The sequence below is a fragment of the Vigna unguiculata genome, chromosome 8 (genome assembly GCF_004118075.2).
Source record: "Vigna unguiculata cultivar IT97K-499-35 chromosome 8, ASM411807v1, whole genome shotgun sequence".
NCBI classification, from domain to species: domain Eukaryota; kingdom Viridiplantae; phylum Streptophyta; class Magnoliopsida; order Fabales; family Fabaceae; genus Vigna; species Vigna unguiculata.
Window position 1 is genome coordinate 10,192,830 of NC_040286.1, and position 21,896 is coordinate 10,214,725.

The following is a 21,896-nucleotide window of genomic DNA, read 5'->3' on the forward strand; positions in this document are numbered from 1 at the left end:
TAAATGTAAGGAGAGCGGAAATAGTTCTAATAGCAGAGAAAAAAAATAAACATTAAAATAAAAAACGAAAAAACAGAAAATTTACAAATCAATGAAAAATATTAAATGAAATTATTTTAGTTAGAGAAAAAAAACTTAAACAATTATTATAAAATTAATACAAAAGATGAAAGGATAAAGACAAGGGCTTTAAAGAGTAATTAATATTTTCTTCGAAAATAATATTAAAAAACTCTAAAAAATGCCAAAACCAGGAAGAACAGCATATGGTTTCGTAATTGGGAGCATTTTGATTTGATTAATCAGATGAAAAGGATGCATTTGAGTTGAGAAAAAAGAGGCCCACCTTCTTCCATGATGCCGCGTCATATTGGATCACTTCTCTCTAGGGAATTGCGTCACCCTATGAAGAAAAGTACAACTGTTTCAAATAGGCCATGAAACGGCTTTCCATCTGTTGTTTATGGCTCCAACACTCACTCACAACACAACACAAACTCGTGTTACTCCATCAACTCTCGTCAATTGCATAAACTCACTCATTCACTCACCATTTCAACAAAATTCTCTTCTCTTCTCTTCTCTTCCACCATTTTTCTTTCTCTCAAATTTCTCTTTCTACCTTTCTTCCTCAACAATCTTCTTCTTCTTCATACATGCGGCGTGTTATCGGTGCTCTCAAATTTTTGCTCGCATTCCTCAATCCACCGTCGTCTTCTACGTTCTTCTCTCTCCTCTAGGTTTTCCAATTCACATGCTGATGCTTCCTTCGACATCCTTACGCACTCCAATGCCGCTGCTGTGTACACTGTAACTGCTGGACGATAAAGACTTTCTGCGAGTTCAATTACTGACGATGATTTTGATGTCAACCTCCTCCGTGTTCATCCTTGCTCTCCTTCATTTGTTGATTCTCTCTTTCCAAGGTATCAATCACTATGATTTCTTCCTGTTGTTTACGCTGCTCAATTCGCATGCTGCTACTATTTTCCTCTCATGAATACAACGATTTCACGAGCTTTTATCGTTTTCTGTCGCGTGAAATTTCTTGGGGAGGTTGGTTTTCAATTTTTCAGGGTCTTTGAATGTTACACCAGGGAGAGTGTATAACAGTGGAAGGAAATCTATGAAGATTGAGGAATTAATTTGTTGAGGTTGAGCCGTAACATGTCAAGCTAACATTTGCACATTAGCTAACATGTGGCAGACAATGAAATTGGTGAATTGTAATATAAGTTACCCAGTGCATTTTCGCTATCGATGGTCGTTGAATGGGTTGATGTTGACAGCACCTAAACTGTAGCAGAAAGTTATTATGACTATTGATTAACTGGGGAGTTCATGTTTTGTTTAATAATTAGTTAGTTTCTTCAAACTTTTGGTCAATTTTTTTCTTCTTGATTATTCTGTCTTGAGCAGCTTTCTAGTGTTTACATGTAGTTCTTGTTAGACTGGATGTGCAGCTGTATAATTTAATTATTCGGTAGTTCTAGGTAATACTTGCTCCTCATATATGAAACCTAATTCTTTCATGAGGCTTTGCTGGGAATATTGAATGTTGCCTATGTTTGTAAATAGAGTAGTTTGGTCTGTGTGGGTTGGCTTACATGCGGACATCATTGAGTATTTTAATGTTATGACTGCATTCTACTACACTTCTATCTGGTCCTACTGCTCATTTTCCATCTCTCATCACATTGGCTTCTTCTTCATCCACTAATCTGAGAATTTGTCACAGAGTATTTCTAGCATGCTTCTCATAGACCAGACTAAAATGAAATCACTGTTTATGCCTACTCGTTGGATTCTATTTAGTTATATATTAAGTACCTGTTATGGGACCTGCATTGTTACATGGAATTGATTCTTGGCCAGTGCAAATCCTACAAGAGAATAAAACCGACGTAGTAGCCATGAGATGTTAAGTTGGAAGAGGGGACATGAGATAGGATTAAAGATGAATGCATTAGAGAGAATTTGGCCTATACATCTGTTGCTGAAAAAAGGTAGCATCTCAGCTTAGGTGGTTGGATCATTGGGTGCATGTGCATAACATAAGTAAAGCCTAGTTAGAAGAGTAGATTAGATGGAGAGTATCCCTAATTACCTATTGCTAGAGGTAGAAGAAGACCGAGAAAAATTATAGGTGAAACCATTAAGAAGAATTGCAAGGGCAATATTTTTTGTCAATAGGCAGCCATGATTCACAACGGAACATTATGGTTTGGTGAATGTAGCTGACTGTATCCAGTTGAAACCAGTTCGATGTTGCTGCATTAGATATTTAGAAAAATAAATTCATTTCCAAATTCAATGTTTTCATTTGCAACTCTGGCATTCTCTCTAGAGAAAATTGATCTGAATGTAATGTCATACATTCTGGGGCAGGGATTCCATTTGAATTCTAATTTGGTCTAAGACATATTGCGACGGTCTTTTGTGGTTTTTGTCTTAATGGGGCATGTGTTCACCTTGTATTATTTTTTCATTTAGGAATTTTAGGAGAAGACTTATACATGTGGGATCTGTTGTGTGCGTGTGCCTTGTAAGTCTGTGTTGATGTGTCAGAATCTGCTGTGCAGTTGAACATGAAATAGTGTCTGCTATTCTTTAGTGAAGCCCAGGACACATTGTATTTTGGCTCATTTTTCTTTGTCAACATACAATTTCCTCCTTCTCCGGTCATGTGCCTCTACCAACCTTTGTCAGTCAAAGAAGTATTAGTTGACAAATGCATTCGCTAACATCTGCCCTGTAGTGTTTTATGCAGACCAATGACTTAGCACTGGAAACTTGAAAATTTAAATGTGAATTAATGTAGGAAATCTATTGTTTTATATCTTTGTATTCAATAACACTAATCCTTTCGAATGTCGAGTCTATTATAAGTTAATCTTTTGACAATGGTTACATGATGTTTAAAATGCTTCATCTTTTGGAGTATTTAATGATGGAACTGTAATTCAGTGGCTGTTGAACAGAATATATTTTAAATTATTAGATTTGCCTATGAACAAACTTTCTCATTTTCTTCTTGTATTCTTATTTAAGTTTCTTAAAATTGGTTGTAATTATGTCTCATACTCTCATGTTTTATTCAATTTTCTTAGAGAAGGCCACCTTGATCTTCCAGTTATTTATCTAAATTCCTTTCATAGGTGTGTTTTGTGATCATTTACCATCTTGTTGGTTGTGTACCTGACAGTTGGAGATTTAATACTTGATTATATTTCCATTAATGCATTGAAAAGGAAATTAGAGGATATGCCATAATGTATAGGCTCTTGATCATGAAAAATACTAAATCCAGATTAAATTAAATAAGATGGTAGTATAAAATACTTCCAATATTGGATAGATTTTTTTCTAAATGAATCCTATGCTACTTTATTCTTGAGCTCCAGTTCAAATCAAATGACTTTGGAATTCATGGAAAGGATTTTAAATGGAAACGAAAGTCTTTTGCCTACTAGGCAGAGGTGGCTACTTGAGAAGGAGTGTGACTAATTCATTTATTTTTAAATGATTTTAAGAGATTCCTTTTGACGTTCTCTGCAAATTTAACTATGCTGCTATCTATAGCACTGTGATAGGTTATTTTTTTGCAGTGAACTCGCTTTCTATGAATGTCCTATTTGCTTCATCTGAACAAGCTAAAACATTGTTACTTAAACCTTCTTGGCAATCTCTGTCTCAAGGTAAGCTGTCATATTTTTCAACAAGTCATTATACTTCATGTTTACTACGAGACTAAGAATTAGTTTTCTTATGTAGGTCCTATTGTGACTCCAAGACCAAAACTTCTTCATGATGACCATCATCACCACAGTGGTAAACCTTATCCTTTGGTTCCATCCCCTTATAAAGACCCAGGTATTTCCTGAATGTTATACACTCTTCTTCTGCTACTACTTTTACCAGGGTCAGAGGTTTCTAAAATCTCAATGGCTTTTCTGCTCATGCAATACTGTAATTATAGTCCTTTTTTTCTTTCATACAATTCTCTACGTCTATATTTTGTATTGTGTGTTGGTGAAGGGAATCAAAAATTGATTCTTTTTATGTATGATACTGTCAAACATGGTAAGATAGTGTAAATAGGCATGATGTCAAAATTTGGATTATTTGGAAGAATCTTTCGGATCTAATTTGTTTTTGATGCTTGAGTACTCTTTTGAAAATTAATACATTTACTATATTTGATGTTTTCTTCACTACGTAAGGGTAAAAGTGCAATGGGGTAAAAGAAAATTTTGGATTGTATTAGTTTCTCAATGTTATTTCAAGATGCCTTCAGGTTCTCAGTCTTCTGTCTTAAGGTATGGTGGCCTGAAAGGTTCAGTAAATATTTAATACACTGGAGTGGAACTGGATATTCTATAATGGAAAATTCGAAGTTTCAGTTGGCATGAGTGACGAGTTGAACCCTTTTCTTAATAAATTGCACACAATTCTGTGAAACAGCATTCCCCACCTCTTTGTTATCTAACATGACTATACCATAAAGCCATACACTCACTATACAAAATTTTTTCTTGCAGCTTGTAGCCAAATCTGTACTGATCCACTCACTGCAACTCCTTTCGGTTCACCTTGTGGCTGTATATTTCCCATGAAAGTCAGACTAGTACTGGGTGTAGCTCCTCTGGTTGTTTTCCCAGTCATTGCTGAGTTAGAGATTGAAGTTGCATCTGGAACATTTTTGAAGCAGAGCCAAGTGAGGATAATAGGTGTCAGTGCCGACAATCAAAATCAGTGGAGAACCATTGTTGATATCGACTTGGTTCCACTTGGGGAAAAATTTGACAATACCACTGCATTTCTGTTGTATGAGAGGTTTTGGCACAAAAAAGTTCATCTAAATAGGAGCCGTTTTGGTGATTATGCAACATTGTACGTTGTTTATCCAGGTAGTAGTTTCATTTTTTCTAATGACATTTTACTTTATCATTATCATATGTTTCTGCATGAGACTAATGCAGTTGGTATCCAGGTATTCCATCACCACTGCCACCTGGATATCCAATTGGGAGTAGTCCCCAGCCCAGTGAAACCGTTGGTTTTCTCCCAATCACTGCTTCCGTCATGAGTGAGCATGAGAAATTGACTCTTAAAACCATACTCATTATTGCTCTATGTTCTGCTGTACCCTTTTTAGTTTTGGTTGGAGCATTTTTCATTTTGTTGAAATGGTGGAAAATTAGGAGCTCATCAAGTGCCATCGGCCCTTCACTCACGTCATATCTAAATAAGAGATCTGGTATAGCTTTTTACTTTACTGTGTATGTTAATATTTTCATAAAATAATTTTCAGATGCTTATATAGAATCGGAACAATTTGTTAGATTGGTGAGCAATTTATTGTAAATTATACTCAACTGAATGGATGCCTAAAATATCATTTGTTAGGTTGAGTACAATTCCATTTGCAACTTTATTTTATCAGTTCACTAAGTTTTGCTTACTAAGATTATTGTCATTTCTATTTCTTTGAAAAGTACTTGTAAAATATATTATTATTTTACACTAGCTTTTAAAGGTTTGCCTAGCTTATGAAGTGGTTAATTTTGTCTCACAATTAAATTAGATATTTGTGATTTACGTGAGGACCATTATATAATAATGGTAAACCAGATTCTTATCCCCATAAATATAACTAGTATTTCAAAAGGATATAGCACTTACTTTCCAAAGGTTAGTCGAGTAATGAAATTACTGGAAAAAAAAAATCTTTGGAGGCAATCCTTTGGTGGTCCTCTGCTTGTCCCTCAAGGATTCTAGGCCTGTCATTGGTACTTTGACTCAAGTAACATATCCCTATATCATATTTTCTACTGAAAGGACGCCAGTATTTCTATTGGATCAATAAGTTAGTGAGATGCCCTTCACTTTTGGTGGCTATTGAATATACCGGCAATCAAATAGACTGGTGAAGTCAACATTTTTCATATTCAAGACAATGAAGTCCTCTTTATGTAGTCTTGGACTCTTGAGTCTTGATCATTTACTTCGTTATGTAAACTGTATCATAGTTGAAGTGATAAATGGATGGATTATGCAGGCTTGGAATCTATGTTGTCCGGCAGAATTATGAGCTCAAGATCTATGTCCCTTGTGTCCACTATTGCTGCTTCTATTCTCTCCATTAAAACATTTTCCTTTTCTGAGCTTGAGAAAGCAACAGATAAATTCAGTTCTCAGAGAGTATTAGGAGAAGGAGGATTTGGACGAGTTTATTCTGGGACATTGGATGATGGAAATGAAGTAGCGGTTAAGCTGCTAACAAGGGATGGTCAGAATAGAGACCGTGAATTTATTGCAGAAGTTGAGATGCTAAGCCGTTTGCATCATCGTAATCTTGTGAAACTCTTTGGTATATGCATAGAAGGGAGAAGGCGTTGCTTGGTTTATGAGCTTGTTTGCAATGGCAGTGTTGAGTCTCATTTGCATGGTAATTATTACTTATTTTCTTTAATTGTGAGGGGTGTGCCATTTGTTCAATTTATAATGCCTTTCTATATCAATCGAATTTAATTCTTGTTAATGATCCTGAAGGTGCTGACAAGAAAAACTGCCCTCTGGATTGGGAAGCACGGAAAAGAATTGCTATTGGATCTGCAAGAGGTTTGGCCTATCTTCACGAGGATTCCAATCCTCGTGTAATTCACCGAGACTTTAAAGCTAGTAACGTGTTGTTAGAAGATGACTTTACTCCTAAGATTTCTGATTTCGGATTAGCCAGAGAAGCAGGTGAAGGAAATAGACATATTTCTACAAGGGTCATGGGTACTTTTGGGTATGTTCTAAGACTTTGTCCGTGGGATTTGGATTTAGCATTGTTTTGAGTTCCACTTCACGGCTTGGGTTTGAAGCTAACTGCCATAGCATGCGGGGGTGGTCCTGTGTGTGTCTGGTACACTCATGCTGCATGGTTTTCCATTTCTTTAATATTAGATAACATCATCATCAATCAACATCATAAAGTTATTCTCCATGAGAGTCTTATTCTTATATAATGTTCAACTGTGGATTGACGTTATATTTTTCATGCCATCGTAAATTCCTAGCCTTTAACTTGTGCAATTTCTACTATTCCATTTGGCAGGTATGTTGCCCCAGAATATGCAATGACAGGCCATTTACTAGTTAAAAGTGATGTTTATAGTTATGGTGTTGTGCTGCTTGAGCTTATAACAGGCAGAAAATCAGTGGACATGTCTCAACCTCAAGGAGAGGAGAATCTTGTAACGTGGGCTCGACCACTGTTGAGATGCAGGGAAGATCTAGAAAAGCTGGTGGATCCATTTTTGGCTGGAAAGTATGACTTGGATGAGATGGCAAAGGTGACTGCTATTGCTTCCATGTGCGTACACCCGGAGGTCACTCAAAGGCCTTTTATGGGTGAAGTTGTGCAGGCTCTTAAGTTGATCTACAACGACACCAATGAGAGTGAGAAGGAGTCTTTGTGGCATGAATCGGATTTTGGAGGTGACCTTGTGTTTTCTGATAGCAGTTGGTTGGATGGTGAAGGGGTAACCCCGACATTAACTTATGGACCAGAATCTTCCCTCGTCCCTATGGAGTACAGTTCTGGTCTGCTAGAAATGGAAAAGGGAACATCAAGCTTGAATGCAGATGAGACATCTTTGCCAATCAGGCACGGGAATAGATCAGGCCCCTTGAGAACAGCCCGGGGTAAGCCATCCTTTACTAAGCTTACTCGAAGTCGCAGTGATCATGTCGTATCCTTCCAACCGTGTTTGTAATGATGAATTGATGGTTACTGGGTTTAACTTTTCATAATATTTATCATTGGTTAATAGGTTAAGGTTTCACAATTCTTGCATTTTGAAATGTACAGTTTCAAACAACCGCCCAAAGGGGCTTATTTACATAGTTACCGACTTTTGTGGGTTAAGCCCTCAAATCCCTACATTTTAGAGTTAGACCAGGGAAGGACAAATTTTAGTTATAATTCCGAATTGATTTAACGCAAAATTAGCCTTCGTTCTATTTTTACTTTCAAAGTTTAAAAATAATGATATAACTTTTTTAACTCAACTATATTAAATTTTTTAAATGTGTCATATATTTTATTTTCATGCTGATATTTAAATTGTTGAGAATTGTTGAATTGTTTATGTTGTTTGACATCTTATTTCAATATCTAAAATAGTTATACTTTTTAAGTTTAGGGTGTATCAAAGTTTATGACAATTATGAATTTTAATTTTTAATAATCAAAATTCTAGATAAAAATGAATTTTAATTTTATGTCAAAATTTAAATACTGAAAATATATTTTATCCTTATTTAATTATAGTAGTTTTCAAGCAGGAGATATGTGTCCAGAAAACTTCAATTTCAAACTGTTAAACTTATTTCTTTGGAGAAAAAAGCAAAAGGGTTAAAATTATTTGATGTTAAACTTTATTTAAATGTTATTTCAGTTTCAATTTCAACTCATACAATAAGTATAGAATGTACACGGCATTCAACTCAACTATGATTGTTTTTACATGTACGTTTGTTTATATTTTCAAGTTACCCTACTTGTTACATTTTTCGTTTTTTAATCTCTCTTATTCTCACTTATTTTACATATTATTTTTCATTCTTCAGGATTCCTGAAGTAGTGTGAAAATAGTGTTATAGAAATCTATATCAACTACACAAGTGCTTTAAATAAAAAATAAAAAAACGCTGTGATATAATATTAGGAGGGTATCTAGTCTTTTTCAGGAAATAAAGCTTTTAGTGTTTTCTTTGGTTCCAAAATGGGCAGATCATTAACTCAAGTGGGACTTACATACATATTCATTCATTCCTTTGTCAGAATGTGCCAAATCAGGGAAGAACTAAATCTGGTGCTGTTTTTCCTTCACCCTCAATCTAAACCAATTTCCAGCTGTCTCCTCTTAGTAAACTCTCGTTAATAAAGGAAACTCTACGTTGGATTTTTGTTTGAGGAATCTGTTGCTGCGTTTGTAAAGTAAATTCCGATTAGAACCTGAAAGATCTATGGAGGAACGGGTTTGAGATTTGTGTACTGGGTATACTTTTTCTAATCATTTAAATATTCTTCTTATATTTTTTAAATCATTAAAAAAATCCATAATCAATACTTTAAAAAAATAATAATAATAAATTAAAATAAGAAATTTAATTTATCCCGAGACATAATTGATCTCAAAATGTAACTTTAACAACTTTTTTGGTCTAGTTAATAGACTTGATTTTTATTTTTTTTTAATTTGATGCTTTACCTTTCCGTATTTGTTTTGATTTTGTTTTGAGAAATCATTTAACTGTTTGGAGGTTGGTTATTATGTGCAAAATTTTGGTTTGATCTCATGGATATTGTATATATATTTTTTCCTGGTTTTATAAATTTTTCATGTAGTGACTTGTGATTAATGAAACTTTAAGATGTCAACCTAGTTGAAATGATAATTTTTCATAAGGTATCTTAATATTTCATAGTGATGTTTAATGTGATTAATAAAACGCTAAATTACTTTAAAGAATTTGATATCATAATTTTGTTCATTTCTTAAATTACTTTTCATTTTTCGAATAAAATTTCACCACAAATGATAAGAATTTTCATGTTTTAAATCAATTTTAAGATGTTTTCTAATTCAAGTAGTCATGGTAAAAGAATGATGATTAAATTCTTTCAATAGCAAACAAAGGTCTAAAAATATCTTGGTACATGTTACTTCTTTAGTTCATAAATAACTCTACTAATAGCTATATCAAAGAAAGTAAAGATCCAAAATGACTACCGTAGTATATCTATACCAAAATAAAATTGATATTTGTCAAAAGTACTTTTTGTTTTAATCTATTATTATGGAGTTAATAATTTATTTATTACAGAAAATAAATGTAATATATCATTTAATAGTATAAATTACTAAGTAAAACATTATATATTCCGATAAAACAAAACAAATAGTTATGAAAGTATAAAATACTTATACTGTTATCTAAAAAAAATAACTAAATATATAATATAAATAACTAAACCAAGAATAAAACAGGTTTTTCAAAGGAAACCAACTAAACATAACTTATGGAACCTAAACTACTCAACGGTCTCACCGCAATTACAAAGGAGTCTCCCCACCTATTACTTTCTCTGTTCACATCATTTGGTGATTATTGCAAAAGAAAAACAACAAATCTAAATAAAAAAAAACACAAAAATAAGGTAAGCTAGTGTATCAAAAGCATATTCATATATAAATGTATAATCAAATCATGTCAAAAGAATACAATTACCAAACAAGTCATATCACTGTTACACTTACACAAGCAGTTGACACTAAACTCAATTATCCGGATACATGCCTTTGATATAGGGTACAAGAGAGGTATACACCTATGATGGTTCCTAAACTCTGCAGAGTCTAGCCTCAAGGTGTTATCACCCAACCACACACAAGATTAATCTTGTTCATGCCTAGGGCCCAATATGTTCCAAGACTAGGACATCATGCTACTCTCACCACATAACACATTCTACTATATTTAAGTGTGAATGATTATTAGAGCTTAGAATACCTCCTTCTAGTCATTCTCTCATATCAAGACATATACTAACAATATCATCATAAAGAATTTCCTTTGAAAATATTTAACCTCACAACTTCACATGCTCACGCATCATTACATACCAATTAACATTTGATATAATCACAACCACATTTTCACCTCAAATTATAATAAAGGAAGCCCTAAATATGCTTACTACCAATTACTGGTCATAAAAAAAGTAGTTAAACAGAAGATCAAACAAAAAATAGAGCATCTGACAGTCAACGCTAGTTGCCTCGTAAAAACGGACGGTCAACATTAGCATACAACGCTCAACGTCATTTGCCTCATAAAAATGAACGCTCAGCGCTAGCACACAATGCTCAACGTTAAGGAATTAAATTGCTCCCAGATCTGTAGAGGTCTTCAGCACTTAGCTTCACTTGGCCAATGCTCAACGTCTATCGACATGTAAAAGCTGACACTTGACATTACCATGTTAGGCTCAACATTGTATAAAAAATCCAAAATTTGCACAATGTTTTATGAAGAAATTTAACTTGTTTCATAGCTCAATTTGGTACTCGTCTCTTACTAGTTCAAAAACTTTTAACAACATTGAGGTGCATACCAAATTGGTCAATTGCTCATATTCTAATTTCTTCAATCATTACAAGATCAAACTAAACAAACACAATCATTATAACATGAAGTTTTCAACCAAATCATACATCACTTCAGCAATAAACATCATGTCATAATTCATCCAATTAGGCAATTTATCCCTCAAATTGACCTAACAACAAATTGTATTCATTAACTAGCAAAATATCACAAAATAAGTCATGACTAGCTTCCCTTACCTAGAGAAAAGCTCGATTGGCTCTAACAACATCAAAACCTCCCCCACGCCACATGATAACTCTATCAACACATAGAAATACCACAATGATTATTAGATCATATCCTCATGACCATTGATTAATAGAGAACCAAACAGAAGACTAAAGAAGAACATGCGACCTCAAAGAGAGACACATGCAAGGATTTTCAAAATTACAAAAAGGAAAAGCTGGAAAATCAACTTACTCAAATGGAGAAATTGATCGGATGCACTTGAAGATCTTGTCGTAAGGATCACACAGACGATCTTTGATCTCCAAATAAATGATCATTTGATCACATAACTTAGAAAGATGTTAGAGAGATGGGAAGAGCTCTAAGAAAGAGATTTCTAGAGAGATAAAATGTTTTTAAGTAACGAGATTTCTTTATGAAATTTCTATTTGTAGTTAAATGTTTTATTATTAAAATAATGGGATCTCATTATTTTAAAACACTATCACTCTAAAAATACTATTTTCTAAGTTCTCACAATAAAACTAATCAATTATTAAAGAAGTTAATTGATTATTTCTAGAAACTAATAACACATTATTATACTTTTTTGTTTTAATCTATAAATAAAATAAACAATAGATTATTCTTTCCGAAATATCTCAAAGAGTAATTTAAAAAATTATTTAAACCTTAATTGATTAATACAATTACAAAATATTTTTCACATTTTTAATCTTTCCAAACAATTTTTTGTTGGTTAATTTTTATAGTGGTTGTGTGCTGAACTAAAACTATATATTGTGAGTAATTTGTGTAAGACTTTCAAAAACATGCAATTAAAGTTATAACACTAGTACATGTTCAACGTTAAAATCAAACTTTATCATTAAAACAACTTCTCTCAAGACTTAACTTTACTCTTCAAGGCCAACAATATTCATTTTAATATACCACTACTAGACATTATTATATTACATGGGATTTTTCTTGCAAATTTATTAAAAAAATTGCAAAAAAAAAATACTTTTTTCTGTCATTTTTTCTAAGAATCTTAATTGGCAAGTAATTCCTACGTGTGTACTTATTTCCTACAAAATTATAAAATTTGTAAGTATTTCCTATAAAATTTGTTGCAAAAAGTGTTTTTTACAAAATATTTTGCAAAAATATTAGTAGCAATTTTTTTTACAATAAAATTTGTAAGTATTTTCTACGAAAAAAATTTCAAAACAAAATTGGCAAGAAATATGAGATTATATAGTAGTATACATTTCTTGTGTAAGTATTAAATTAAATTATACTTAGTGGATTTGCGTACGAACAAGCTTAAACACACAACACCGTGTGTAATTGTCTTATGAGACTCTTGCTCAATAGTCAATAAAGAGAATTACATGTGCAACATACCATGTCTCACATAATCTTATGTATAAAACTTGCTCCTTAGAGACGAATCATATTCATACTTTATAATTTATTATTTAATAGTATTTAATCAAAATAAATAGAGTCTACAGGATCTTGTTCTATCACTTTGAATTCTGTAAAGGTCTGCAAAGACGATAAAAATTAGATTATATGTATAATTTAATTATCTCTTCATCTTGTAAGAATCTAGAAGATGGTCTAAGAAGGATAGTAGTTTTGGAAGATGACGATAGAGTATTTTAAAAATAAAAAGTTTAAACTATAAGTTCTATAAATGAAAGTTTGTTATAAAATAAAGCTAATAAGAGAGGATGAGGAAAGGAAGAATAGAGAATAACAGAATAGGAAGCAAACTCATTACTGATAAGAAGAGTCTTATCTATAGATACAACATAATAATCCATAAAGGATACAAATTAAATAATTAATACAAATATTTACATAAAAAGTAATAATCATATGAGTATTAATCATATCAATCATATGAGTAACTGTATCAAATCAATGGACGACTATTAATTCATAACTGTATCAAATAATAATAACTATAGTTTTCGAAAGATGACATTAGAGTATTTTAAAAATAAAAAGTTGAAACTATAAATAGATTTTCTATAAATTAAAGTTTATTTTATAAAAGTCACCATCTCTTTAGACTTTATTTCTAGATTCTGTTGTACCTTCTCTTTATATTTCGAACCTCAATCTTCATTTTTTTGAAGATCAAAGATTGTAAGATTGTTCCTAGTAAAGATCCCTACACATCTACTTGATTAGATTGAAGAATAGAATAAGTTCACTTTTTACCCTTTTTGAGGTGATTTTGCTCTTTGAGTTTGCATGTGTGTTGTACTGCAATGCATGTGGCTCAAATGTGCTCAAAGTGAATCTCTGTTGCTATGTGATCAAGGTTATAAACCCACAACACTTATCAAAGGTTTTAAAACTTCTGTTAAATACAAAGGATAAGAAACCTCGGCTATTGATTGACGTTTCCTAGGGCTCATAAAAACCTCGACGAACACATTCCCCAAAGATGGTTTATCGAAGGAACAATGAGGGAACTTGAACAAAAATTTTAGGGGCCAAATTTTCTTTTTTATACCTAAATTATTTTTTCTTATTAAAAAAAGTTCTCATTTCTTGACATCATTTTTTCTATTCAAAGCAAGCACACATGATAATCTAATCCAGAATATATATATATATATATATATATATATATATATATATATATATATATATATATATATATATCTATATATATATATATATGTGTGTGTGTGTCTGTGTGTCTGTGTGTGTGTGTGTGCGTGCGCGCGTGCGTGCGTGCGTGCGTGCGTGTGTGCGTTGTAGGTATCACGAAGCGGAATGTTTAAGCGTTTGGACAAAAACCAAGAGGGGGGTGAATTGGTTTTAAGTAATAAAATTAATACTTTAAAATTTTTCCAAAATTTATCGATTAAATCAAATATTAATTTCTGTAAACACAATAACAAATGAAATAAAGAGATAGAGAAGAAGATTGAACACAAGTATTTATACTGGTTCGGATCAAAATACCTTACGTCTAGTTGTTAATCTCTCAAAAACGAGATTAACTAAATCACTAATAAATAACATATTACAATCAGATAGTAAAAGAGTAAGGAAAGAAAATACCTCTCTTGAACACACAAGAGATGAACACCTTTCTCTGAATCACACAGAGAACCTTGACCTTAGCTTTCCTAGCAACAACAACAACACTCAATCTCCTAGAACACCTCTCAGGAAAAGTTATCGCTCTACCAGCAACAACAACAACACTCAATCTCCTAGAACACCTCTCAGGAAAAGTTATCGCTCTACCCACACTAGGTTTTTCAAAGCTTCTTTTGAGAACACTCAGAGAACTCTCTTGCAGTCACAACACTAGCACTCTAGCTTCTCAAAAAGGTAAATGAGAAGTAACTCTGATGTTTCTTAAATAGGGGTTCCAGAAATTAGGTCAAAAAGTTGAACAGAAATTAGGTCAAAACTCATTACTAGTGATAATCGATTATTCCAGTGTATTTTATGAAAAACAAATTTTTGAACAGATAATCGATTATCCTAAGTGATAATCGATTATCACTTCGATTTTTCGAGAAATACTAGAATTTTCTTTGTGCAATACTGATTCTAACTATTCTAATTACACTTTACAAGATAGCTTTAAACATAACAACACATGTTCTTCATATTGACTTCCAGATGGCTTTCAAGCTTCTTTTATCATCATCAAAATCTTGCTTCAACATTTAGACTTGTATTGCTTTTGCCAACATGCGTGTGTATGTGTGTGTGTGTGTGCGCGTGCGTGCGTGTGTGCCTGTGTGTGTGTGTGTACGTGCGTGCGTGCATGCGTACGTGGGTGTGTGTGTGTGTGTGTGAAAGTTTAATATAAAGTTTATCATCAACAATAATATATTAAAAAAAGTAAAAGTTGTCTTTAGTCAGAGTGTTCCTCTACGCTCTTTCAATAACTTAAAATCTTCAATAATTTAATCAGAACTAAAGCTTGTTGCAATATCCCTTTCAATATAGATGATCATAGTGTTTGCTAAATGTTCAGCCTCTGTCTTATATAGTAAAAGATAAAATTATGAATACCCTAAATTAAATCTTAAAATCAAGATTCAATATTTTAAAAAAATTAACCACTTCTAAATGATTAACTTCCTTTACCTTAAAATATATTCTTAATATTGCTCTTCCATTACCCAACTTTAAAGCCTAAAATAGCTCTATTTACACAAAAATTTGATAAACAATTAGAGTATGATTTTATAATCTCTAACAAATGGAAATATGTCTAAAGTATAGAAAAGCCACATATAAGAGTAAAACATGTTGCTTCGAAAAAAAAGGGGTAAAAAATGAACTCACTTAAAAGAAAAAATTATTTAGTCCAAAATGTTTCTTAACTTCTCAATTTTATCGTGGTGCAATTTGCTTATGAAAATAATAAGATATTGATGATGAAAATTGAGATAGAAAGAAAAGTACAATAAGAGATGAAGCTACGAAAGAGAGATAAATCAAATAAAGAAGTAAAATTCATGGGTCATGTTTATTTATTTTATTTAATTTTAACTTTAGTTACACACCGGTCGTATTTATTTTATTTTATCTTTGTTATACATTAGTCCAACTTATTTATTCTTCTCGTCTCAAGTCATGCATTAGTCCTTTATATTAATTATATATATATATATATATATATATATATATATATATATATTATTTGTTTATAATATTTTAATCCATATATAGTTATTTATTTAAAGTTCTTGCTTTAATTCTTATTTGCTTTTATTTTTTATTATTTTAAAACAACGTTATTTTATATTTTGAATATATATATATATATATATATATATATATAAAGTAAAAGTAAATATTATTTTGTTTAGTGTACTTAGGTAAAAGAAAGTTATCTATATGTTTTATTGTTATCATATACACTTTGTGTTTGTTTGGAGGGTGTATATATTATTGGTCAAGAATGACATTTCTTGATAGTCATCACATTTTTGTGATCCTTAAAAATGTCCAAGAGTATGTTTATTCAAATCTTAGGTTTGGTTCTAATGAGTTGAGATCAAATCGATGTAAGAGTGTTTGTGTTTGGGAAGTCATAATTTGATACACTCTGAGATGAAAGGCAAAGACCATGGTGGAGTCTAGCAAGTATTGGATTGACGAAAATAATATGTCTTGAAAAGTCTCACATCGCCTAGTATAAATTAGGGAGCAGGTGTTGGTGACTATATAATGGATTATGAGTTCATGATGGTTGTTGTCCCAACAAAGACACTTTAAGCTTGTATTTGACTCTTCTTATTTCTTATACTCTTGTAATAGAATATTGTGAGGTTTGGGTTAAATTATTGCTTTGGAGAGTGTGAGTGTACTTGGGAGAGTGGTATATGTATTGTACAATTTTTCACATGGTGTTATTCTCTAGTTGTCATTAGACAATGGTTGTGGTTTTTCTCTGGTTTTGGGATTTCCACGTTATAGGGTGATTCTCAAGGGTTGTCCCAACACCAAGTAGGTGAATATTTGGATAGGTAAAAAATAGTGCCCTGAACTAGGATATTCACAGGCCGAACTTAGGACTATATGATACTTGCTCATCATCGCCAATGTTAGGTAGTGAGTATATATCTCTTGTAAGGATCGATAAGTGGTTGATATTTTCGAGAAAGAAATGATTATGGTTGTAAATGTTTTTATTAACTACCTAATCACTTTCCAAAGTAACTTTCGATGTTCATAATTGATCATCAAAAGTGAAATATGGACCCATGTGTTTGATAAACTAAGATTGAGTCTTGTTATCGTGGGTGCAATTCTAGGCTCCCAATGTCTGTATTGTTAGTTTAGTAGGCTTACAAAGACCTCACTGATTTCATATTTTTCATTTACATGTACCCATTGTACAAGTGGAAGAAGAACATGCTCAGTAAGAGCTATTTGGAAAATTGTTGGAAAATCTTCTAAAGATTGACTCGTGGATAATTTATGTTAATATCCTTAGGAGATATTATATATATAAAATCTTCTATTCTGATGTAGAACTCTTAATAGTGTACAAAATATATGTTTTAGTAATATTTTATGAACATTTATAAAGATGTAAAATATTGACATATATATGGACATGAAGTTATGTAATTATTAATGTTCTCTTCAGGAAAATCTTATTGTAAAAAAATTATCAAATAATAATTATTTAATATAATAGTTAGGGCATTACACTTATGAGACAGGGGTGGGAGATGACATGTGCAAGATGTCTATGCTACTCAATACACATGTCTTTCAGAAGTAGAGATAAATGTCAGCGTTGTATGAGCCATTTTAAGAATGCTTTGTGTGGACAATTCATTCAGGATTTATATGATATTGATGATTGATTTGAAGGAAAAGAATTTCAATATACCTTGTTTTAATTTCAATATTATAAATTGTTGTAATTACACTACCTTACCCTAATGTTTATTGTGTTGTAGTTTGTCTACCTGCAATGACCGTATAATATACGTGAACAAAGGATAATGCATATGAGAGGGTTGTAAAGCAATAGGCTTGTTGTTGGTTCTTAAGAAAGAATAGTGATGGCTTTAAGTATATAATTTTTGTATTGTATAGATCTCCTAATGAAGTGTTATTTTTCTTTCAAAAACTTTAAGTTTTATTTTATAAATACACTTTATATATTTATATGTTTATAATTGGTATCAACTATAAAATGTTTGAAATTAGTAGGGTGAATTCCTACTACACTAGAGAGTGTTACACATCTTCCTTAATATACATTATAACTAATAACTATTTTACATTACCACTAATAGTAAGACTGATCAAATGTTTCTAATATATTTTTCAATACTTTTAATTTTTGCGATTATGCTAAGTTAAAAATTAACTAATAATATTAATGAGTAAAAACATTATTATTTTTGGGTCAGTTATTCAGACTTAAATTAACAAATTAAATATTGTTAACTATTTTAAAAAAAAGGTTAAACTGTTCTTCACAAATGTTTTTTGATATATACTCGTGTAAACAAAGATATTGTCACATATGTGTGCTTACAATTTTTTGAATATTTAAATTGTATTATAACTTAATATATGTAAATTGATTAAATTAATATACAAGAGAAGAATAATAAAAGTAGAAAAAAGTACATGAACGTCAGAAATTACAAATATATGAATAAACAAAAAAGATAAAAAGAAATTATGACAATTTTATACAAAATAACGTTTATTTTTAAACAATTAACAATTACATTTTTTTTAAATATAAGTTAATAATTATATTTTAAAGGATAAAATTAAAAAAAATAATTTGTGTATACAGTAAATAAATTTTTAGAATCGAAACATTTTTTTTTATCTTAGTATAAATTATTTATGATTACAAATAATAGTTAGTATCACTAAGAACTTAAATAGATAAAAAAAAATGTTTAGACGTATTTACTTCATAATAAATTGTTACTATAATTATAATTTGTTATATAAATTGTGCATCTAAAAAATCTATTCAAACTATATAAATTATTTATGTCGGTATAATAATTATAATAATAACTTAGAATAAAATAATTTATTTTCAAAAGTTATCTACTTCCTATTTTATCTAAGTACACAACAATATTTACTATTATTAATGATCATGATTAATATGTGCTAACATAAAAATAGTAATGTTTTAATTTTGACATATACTTATTTAAATAAGTGTGCATATATATATATATAAATATATATATATATATTACAATATAATTTTTTTTAAATGAAATAATTAACATTGTTTAGTTTTTAAATTTAAATTTGAATATTTGATATGAAATATAATATGTATACTCACAAATATTATTAATTAATTCTTAATTTAACATGCTCACAAAAATTAAAAAAAATATATTCTAGAAATTTTAGATATAATAACTTACTATCATAATGTATTGAAATATGAGATATATACATTTATTTAATAATGATAAATCAGACAAATAATATTTTAGAAATTTTGCCTCAACAATAACATAATCTAAAATAATAATTTGTAGTTCTATGATAAATCATAAAATAAAGTATCAGTATATCCTTCAATATCAACAAAACATTTTATATATCGAATGTCATAATTAATGTTTCCTTTCTAATATTTAATCAACCTTTCTTATGCAATCCAATCTACCAATATCATATGCAATATCAAGTCTACAAAATTTTGTCCAATGTAATAAAGAATCAATAAATTAAAAATATTTATGAGAAAAAAATTCCGTCATCAAAATTTCTCTTTAATTTAATAGATGAGTAATAAGACATTAAAACTGGTTTACATTAAAATAATTGAATTTCTTCAAAAATTTCTCCGCATAATGAGCTTGTGTTAAAGTAATATCATCATATTTCTTCATAAACTTAATACCCACAATAATATCTACATGACCAAGGTCCTCCGTATCAAAATTAATTGACCATATGTGTTTCACATCTTTTATAATATTTATATATTCATATAAGCATAAAATATCATAAACACGTTTACATACACACATTTAGAAAAATAGTTTTAATTAATTTATCCTTTAAGAAAAAAAAATTCAATGAAAATAACATTTATAGATTTCATAATAATAGTTATAAATTTCACTCATTTCATAACCAATAAACAATAAACTATAAGTAGTATTATGCAAAGAATAACCCAAAAAACACAAACTCTTAATTCTTTTTTTTTTTTAAACAAGAGGTATATTGACCTTTACAACAAGACACTCCTCACACTTTAAAATACTTTAAATATGGTTCGGACCATCTTTGATGTCCTTTTGATTCCATGATGAAGTCAATATTAGGTTCTTTTAACTCTTCACCAGGTTGGGTATATATATGTATATGTATGCATACTTTTTTTTAAACTTCAATGGCATTGATGATCTCAATGTTGTCTTTACACTCCTCACTAACTACTTATGTAATTTCCTAATTTCCTCCCGTGTATGTTCTGGATTTTGTTATCAAAGGTAGTTAGTGATGGATGAGAATAAACAGTTGAGAGGGCATCTGCCTTAACTGTCTTTGCCTCAAACACATACTTAGTGTCGTGCACCCGACCATGTGAATCATAAGTCGTTTTCCATCAAAACAAACTTAGTGAAAGAAACCACAAAGCAGATTACTAGTTACTAAAAAAGCTGCCAAAATCATATCTCAATCAAGAAAGAGGGGAAACCATTTCAATTATCTTTCCCTGGAATAAAGTTCTATGCAATAACAACACACCAAATTTGTTGCTAGATTAAAACCAAGATTTAAGAAATGTAACCAACCTTTAAAATACACTTGAATTACATAACAACCAAAAATGAAAAAAAAGTCATATAACATTTCAAACAAATCTAAAAGAAAAAAAAATCCCCATCACTGAGATGCAATTATTTTTTGGTTCCTAAAGTTTCCTTCTTCAAAGGCAATGCACATCTCTTGACAGAAATTTGGAGTTGAGTTTGTTACATTATGAAAAACCAACTCCTTCTCCTAAACCCAATCTCTGTTTGGTTTAACACAATCACAAGGAAGCATAATTCCATGAATCTAAAAGTCCACCACTTAAAAAACAAACTCAATTTAAACATCTACACTAATTGAGCAACAAATTCAATTCAATAAGCTAGAAATGCAGCAACAAAGATTCCACAAAAACAAAAATTTCATGCAGAATCAATCAATGACATCCAAATGTTCAATGTCCTCTAACCCTTTAAAAGCTCCTGAAACTTCAATGACCTTATCATCAATAATGATTCAACAACCGCAGTTGTGGAGGCAAAAAACAAACTAGCCTCAAGAACCTTCAAGGTTCTTTTCTGCCACTTAATGTACTCTTGCTGATTAGTAAAATTTGAAGCCTTGAGTTGTTACAACAACTCAAGCAAAACCACCACAAACTCAATCCTTCTTCAAACCTATAACGAATATATACTCAATTAAGCTTAAATGAATATTGATTCATATTTCGAGCAATTCAACACATGCAACAATTAAGAAAAAGTTAACTAGCACTTTCCGAATATGTTCCTTTGAGCACATGTTAGCATATATTCTCACCAAAGTCTCTTCGAGGACCTAGAATTTACTATCTTTGTAACTAACTTGGTACATACGATTTATATGCACCAACTTGAGAGCGAGGGTTAGATGATGTAGTATTTTTCTTAGTAGTTGGACTCAGCCCATTTTGTATTTCTAGGCTTGACCCATTATCATTATAAATAAACTATCCTTTGTGTGTGTTTGACACCGAAGATTAATCCCTAAACCTTTTTTTCATGTTATTCAACATCCATAATTGGACACTTGACAATACCCTACAGTTGTTCAGAAATGTTGAATTGATTTTAACAGTCCACTTTACTGTTCCCAGCCAATCAATAAATGTTTTATTTACTTTTGTAAAATATAAGCTGTCTTATTGACTTTCGCTTACAATAATTTAACTAAAAACATTCTCAAATAACTCGGCAAGG

The 21,896-nt window shown here is 30.9% G+C and overlaps 1 protein-coding gene across 1 annotated transcript; it reads left to right on the forward strand.

The window, feature by feature from the left end:
* The first annotated feature begins 488 nt into the window (after positions 1 to 488).
* LOC114194063 (receptor-like serine/threonine-protein kinase ALE2) lies at positions 489 to 7,952 on the forward strand. Its single transcript, XM_028084106.1, has 8 exons — positions 489 to 926; positions 3,609 to 3,698; positions 3,775 to 3,873; positions 4,542 to 4,910; positions 4,994 to 5,260; positions 6,062 to 6,451; positions 6,556 to 6,796; positions 7,106 to 7,952. Exons 1-8 carry the CDS (start codon positions 857 to 859, stop codon positions 7,764 to 7,766), a joined length of 2,187 nt encoding a protein of 728 aa, XP_027939907.1. The 5' UTR covers positions 489 to 856; the 3' UTR covers positions 7,767 to 7,952.
* Positions 7,953 to 21,896: the final 13,944 nt, after the last annotated feature.

Bases quoted from the DNA above. Each gene is read 5' to 3' on its own strand.
- LOC114194063 (XM_028084106.1), top strand. From the start codon at position 857: ATGATTTTGATGTCAACCTCCTCCGTGTTCATCCTTGCTCTCCTTCAT. The intron at 927-3,608 runs GTATCAATCACT...ATTTTTTTGCAG, and splicing joins GTTGATTCTCTCTTTCCAAG to TGAACTCGCTTTCTATGAAT. The intron at 4,911-4,993 runs GTAGTAGTTTCA...GTTGGTATCCAG, and splicing joins ATTGTACGTTGTTTATCCAG to GTATTCCATCACCACTGCCA.